We start from the raw sequence: 6,193 nt of genomic DNA on the forward strand, positions 1-6,193 counted from the left end.
AGGGAGATTTTGACTTCCTGTATTATAGACTTCATTTCTAACAGTTCTGTTTGACTCTTTTGTAAAGCATGTAATTCCTCTTTTAGATCTTGCAAGAATTTCCTCACCTCCTGGAACTCGTCAACTTCTTTCTCCTTTCTGTTTAGTAGTTCATTGTCTCTCTTCTCTTCCATCTCAGTTAGCTTCGCCATTATGAATGTTCTAAATTCTTTATCAGACATTTCCATGATTTGCATTGAACTGCTTGTGGATGAAGAGGAGTTATTCTTTTCCCTTGGAGTAGAGGTATTTTCTTGCTTTCCCTTATTTCTTGTGGTCCTGCGGTGATTTCTAGTCATCTGATGGATGGTGTGTTTCTTCCTAATTCTTGAAGTTCAATCTGAACATTCAGGAGCAAGCAGAAAGAGGTGATCGGGAATCTCTCTGTCATTCTACTGTGATTGCTTTGTGCAGTAGATTCAGTAGATATTGAAGAATATGTTAACCCTAATAATATTTGGATGTTTAGCTACAGTGCTCTTAGATCCATCACGCTAGCTTGTTTGCTGGAGGGTGAATTATCAGTAGAAAATCTTCATTTCTCTTGTACCCTAAATGGACTATTTTGCAGGAGCCATGAGGGATCTTCTCCTGAAGGCCTGGCCTCTCCTGCTTCAGGGCATTAAGATCCACCGCAGCATGCCTGTACGCCACCAATACAAGGGATTTTCAAAATTTTTATGGAAAATCCATACGTGATCTGGTAACCTAAGAAGAGAAACAGACCAAATATCCAAAACAGGACTTTATGTGGGCATAAATTTGAGAACTGCATCACAGTACAACCTGGATGAGCAAAATTGCCAGATATGCTCACCGAGGTTTTAGCATCCTCAGATAGATTTTAAAGGCAAAATCACAAACGGGAGATGAAAAGGTGAGGGGATTATACTGATTGTTTTGGGACAATTATCCTTAGCTACCAGGATCAATAACAAGGGCAGAGTCAGTCCAAGGTTAGACAGACAATCTCTGGGCAGATGTTTTTGCAGCAGAAATCCGAGTGTCAGGTTACACTGGTCTTTGCACAAGGTTGTGATTCTGGCAGAGTTCTCTAAATAAGCTCTTACCAGGCATGTTAGATGAGAAAACACCTCCTCCATGGCTTTCCTCCCTTGATTTAGTCAGGATTGACATAAATGACTGCATTTTGATTCTGAAAAAACTTAGAGATTTCAATATACACATATTTTTTTGCTCCAAAATAAACTAGTACTTTAAATCCATTTTTTCTGGGAACATTTTAGACAGAAAGCGAGCAATCACCTGCCCCCCATCCCCCCCCCCCCGGGGGGGGGATGGCCACGCCGCAATCCCTTCTCCTTCATTCTCCTCTCGGGATCTTGGGCACACACGCACATGCACCTGGCGCGAGTTTAAGCCACCAGGTCCGGGACTTGAACTGTGGTCGACTACATGGGAATCCAGCGACATAGCCATTACACCAACTGCTGGTCCCTCTGGGAACATTTTGAAGACCCCTTGGAAATTCTTGAAGGCACCCTGTATTTGGATTGTGACCTGTAGACTCAAGCTAAGCTTACTGCCACTTTTTCACATTTGCTGAAAGTCTAAAGAAGATCCTAGGTTAAGGATCTCTAATTTGGAAAGTGTACATGATGTGAAGCTGGGCTGCTATGTTAAAGATAAATGATAGCAAAGAGAGGGAGAGAGGCAGGCAGCCAAAAAATCTTAGACATACTCTTGTAACATGAGAAAGGTGGGTAGCTGACAGCAGGCAGCCTCAGGTTGTTGCAGTCAGTCCTTGGGAGATGCTAATAATCTTTTGGTATTTGTCCTATAGGAACCTTCATGGCCTAATTGCCTCTTAAAGACCTCACCTCTTAATAGCATCACATAGGCAACATCTGTATTTTGGAGGAGACATTTTGAACAGTAGCATTTATTCATCTGTTGATGAACATTTGGGCTAATTCCAATTTTTGGCTAATATAAATAAAGCTGCTGTGAACATTCATAGGGGCACAGGTGTTTGTATATAGATGTTTCCTTTTCTTTATTACATAATAGGTACCATTCTATAGGCATATCTCTGACATTTACTTTTTTTCACTGTATAAGATTATTTTTTTCACATAGTACAGATGGTTTTCAACTTACACTGGTTTGACTTAAAACTTTTCAACTTTATTGTGGTGCAAAAGCAATGCACTTGTAGTAACAGAAGAAACATATTGAACTTTTGAGTATCCATACGACCATTCAGTTTTTCACTTTCAGTACAATATTCAATAAATTACATGAGATATTCAACACTTTATTATAGAATAAGTTTTTTTTTTCTTTAGATATCTTTGCTATAGGGCATGTGTGCTTGCCAGAGAGACAGAGACAGAAAACAAGAAATCACCCCCCAGGGGGGATGGCCATGCTGCAATCCCTTCTCCTTCATTCTTCTCTTGGGATTTGGGCACACATGCACATCCACCCAGTGTGAGTTTTAAGTCACCAAGCCCAGGACTCAAGCTGCGGTCAACTACGTGGGGGTCCAGAGACATAAACATTACGCCAACTGCTGGACACCCCCCCCCCATAGAATGGGCTTTATATTAGAAGATTTTGTCCAACTATAGGCTAGTGTCAGTGCTCTGAGCATGCTCAAGGTAGGCTAGGCTAAGCTATGATATTCAGTAGGTTATGTGTATATTAAACACATTATAATTTTATGATATTCTCAACTTAAAATGGCTTTATTAGGATGTAACGCCATCATAAGTCAAAGAGCATATATGTTCTAGTGCATCGATGTCTCATAGCTTCTTCATGTATTTCTATATATGGACATTTAGGTTGTTACCAGTTATAGACACTGTTGCAATTAATAACCTGTGTATATATATTTTTGAATTGTTAATGGTTTATTTTCATCTACTTTAAAATCCCATTTGTATTTTAGATAATAGCAGGGATGGCAAGTGTAGATACTAGATTTTGTATAGGAAGCAGCGGATAGTAGGGAGTGGGAAGGAGGGGCTCAGGGATAAAACATTTAACAGACACAAGAATATAAAGTTCTCTGTTGAAAGTGATATATATGGTAACATCTTTGACTTGATACATGCACTGCATGCATGCCTTGAAAAACCATTTTGTGTGCTATAAAGATGTATAATGATTAAATGTAAATTAAAAAAAAAACAGGCCAAAAAAATCCCATTGTGGGCTGCGTGGTGGCACTGTGGTAACACAACTGAAACCACATAGGAAAGGTCCTGGTCTGTATCCTTGGACCTCCCTGAGCATGCTGGGCTTGTGTGTGTACCTGTGATCAGAGTCAGTTGAGACTGGGGGTAGACTGAGGCATGAAGATCTTGTTGGGGGTGCCCCTCTGTTTCTGTATGTGCATCTCTCACGGAAGGAGTAAATTTTTTTGGTTAAAATCTTATTTGTAATCATTAACCCATGATGAGTTAAACAGAAAACAAAATCAAAACAGAAAAGAATTAAACACAGGCTGAATTTCTAAGAAAAATTATACACACTTTTACAAACTTCCTGTACTAAAGGGTTTTCAGCTTTTAGAAACCATGTATCAGTGTACCAATGCAAAGAATGCATTGAAGTACATGGAACTTCAAGATACAAGGCCCCATACTGGTACTCTGGGTTGCAAAGTGCTTTCCAAAATTTCAGTGGTCATTGGCGACAGGAAACCAGAGACCAGGGTGCTGAGTAGTTAGCCATATGAGTGTTGAAATCATTAAGAATGACAGGAAAAGTAGGGTGATCAGGGTGCTGGGTAGTTAGCCATATGAGTGTTGAAGACAGTAAGAATGACAAGAAGACAGAGAGTGGGTTAAGACTTGGTAAAGTCTTCACAAATGAGGATAGTGACCAGGAGGATGACAGAAGACTGCCATTCCTATGCGGAGAGGGTGATATACCAGATGGTGTGAGTCAAAGAAGAGTCAGAAATTTCTTGACAGGGTGGAGAAGCAAAGATCAGAAAGTGGTCTAGGGAGCAAGGAGAGGTCCAAGTCTGCCCCTTGGCACTCCCTAAGACATTTACCGATGGGGAGATGAAAGAATAAACAGCTGTACTTCAAAGAGATCAGCAGACAGGCAAAATTTCAATTACAGCAGAACATGGACAGAATGTTCTGAGGAGAGATTTGAGGCTGTAGGACTTAGCCCAAAATGGATTTGGACTAGAACTCTACTCATACCCTCACTCTAACCTATTATGTCCCACTGTGCCTATGGTCTGGGTTGACTGGGATGGGGGTGCATTGTAATGTGGGGACGCTTTCAGGGATGCCTGTCTCTCTCTCTCTCTCTTTCTCTTGGAAGAAATAAACTTTTAAGAAACTGTCTTTCTTTAGGCCACTAGATATAAGCTTCATGAGGATAGAGAGTTTATCTGTTTTAGATACCTTTATATTTCGGTTATTAAGATGACAGTAGACTGAAAGTGATTTATCAGCATAAAGTGTAAAAGTGTTAAAGCTGGTCTGGCCTTGTAGCACAGTGGTTAAGTGCTGAAAACCATGCAGGGCACATATGCATACATGTCTAAAATCCTGATGGGATAGAGAAATGGAGGAAAAAGTATTGTGGTGTGACCATGCCCCATTGGGGGTGCTCTCTCTCTCTCTGTCTCTCAGGAGCACATAAATCCCTTGGAAACAGAAAAAAAAAAGGTGTTAAAGCTATGGCAAATTCACCTTGTGGGTAAATTCACCTTGTTTCATGTTTTCAAGCTGTTGCACCAGTATCAAAGTATTATTGCAGAGACTACGTACCAATATCTCCTACATTCCCCAACTTTCCTTTTAGCTAATTAAATTAGGGCCACGTGGTTTTGTTCCAACAATGGAATGTGCATGGGGTTGATAATTGCCACTTCCAGACCTGGTCCATATAATATCCTTCATGAGTTTTCATGCTAAATCTCTCTGCTGTTGGTGCAGCTAGAAGCAAAGATTTTGAAACAGTGGAGCACAATGCAAGGAACCTGGATCCCTGAGTTGACCACTCAGAGGAAAACCAATCTGAAGAGTTGCTCAGACAAAAACTGCTTCACAAGACTTTCTGTGAGTGGGAAATAAAAATTTGGCTAAGCCACAGAAATTTCAGCATTTCTTTGTTACCACAGCAGAGTCTAGCCTACCTTGACTAATATATCTACACACTGTTGTCCACAGGAAAACCCTCTTTTTTTGGAGAGGTTTTTGCTATAGGGCGTGTGCCCTAACCAGAAAGACAAAGACAGAGAGACAGAAAGTGAGAAATCACCCCCCCGGGGGGTGGTCACGCCGCAATCCCTTCTCCTCTTGAGATCTTGGGCACGCACACACACGCGCCCGGCGTGAGTTTTAAGCCACCGGGTCCGGGACACAAACCGTGGTCAACTATGTGGGAGTCCAGCGACATAGCCATTACGCTAACTGCTGGTTCCCAAGAAAACCTCTTCACCCAAGTTCCATGTGAAGATTTATGAAAGTATTTAATGCTTGTAAGTTATATTACAGTTTTTTTCTCAGTTTTATGATGAGATGGGTAATGACCATAAATATTCTTTGAAATGTTTTTATATATTTTAAAATTATTATTATTATTTAAATTTACTATACATTGTGTGTGCTCACTGGAAAGAGGCAGAGGGGAGAGAGAGAGAGAGAGAGAGAGAGAGAGACAGAGAGAGACAGAGGAAGAGGAGAGAGAGGGGAAAGTGAGAAAGCACCCCTAACGGGAGATGATCACACCACAAACCCATCTCCTCCACTCTTCCTTTGGAATGTTGGGCATGCACGTACACCTGCCTGGTGGGTTTTTCAAGCTACTGGGTTGAGGACTTGAATTGCAAAGTTGCCCAGGGAGGATCCAGCCATCTTAACCATCATATTACCTGGCTGACCGCTATAAACATAACTACTTTTGCACAAGGAAGTTGCTGCCTTCCATAAGTAAAAGTCATCACTTGACCATTTGAGTTTCAAGAAAAATCTTGTCTTTCTGGAACAAAACCCTTCAATGTGAATCATCATATGCATGATTAGGATTGACTTTGAAGAACCTGAATTTAGGCTTGTATGATAAGCTTCATTAGTGTTCTACCATGCAAAATAAACTGAATCCAGGGACCAGCAGTTAGTGTAATGGCTATGTCGCTGGACTCCCATGTAGCCGACTG

General features: G+C 41.0%; 1 protein-coding gene across 1 annotated transcript in view; it reads right to left on the reverse strand.

The window, feature by feature from the left end:
- Positions 1-6,193, reverse strand: part of SLC25A43 (solute carrier family 25 member 43) — a 74,586-nt gene that overhangs the window by 53,885 nt on the left and 14,508 nt on the right. The window contains exon 2 of the mRNA XM_006168282.3: positions 689-747. Coding sequence (XP_006168344.2) covers positions 689-747 — 59 coding nt within the window. The remainder of the gene's footprint in view (positions 1-688; positions 748-6,193) is intronic.

Source organism: Tupaia chinensis, unplaced genomic scaffold (assembly GCF_000334495.1).
Source record: "Tupaia chinensis unplaced genomic scaffold, TupChi_1.0 Scaffold145659_1, whole genome shotgun sequence".
Classification (NCBI taxonomy): domain Eukaryota; kingdom Metazoa; phylum Chordata; class Mammalia; order Scandentia; family Tupaiidae; genus Tupaia; species Tupaia belangeri.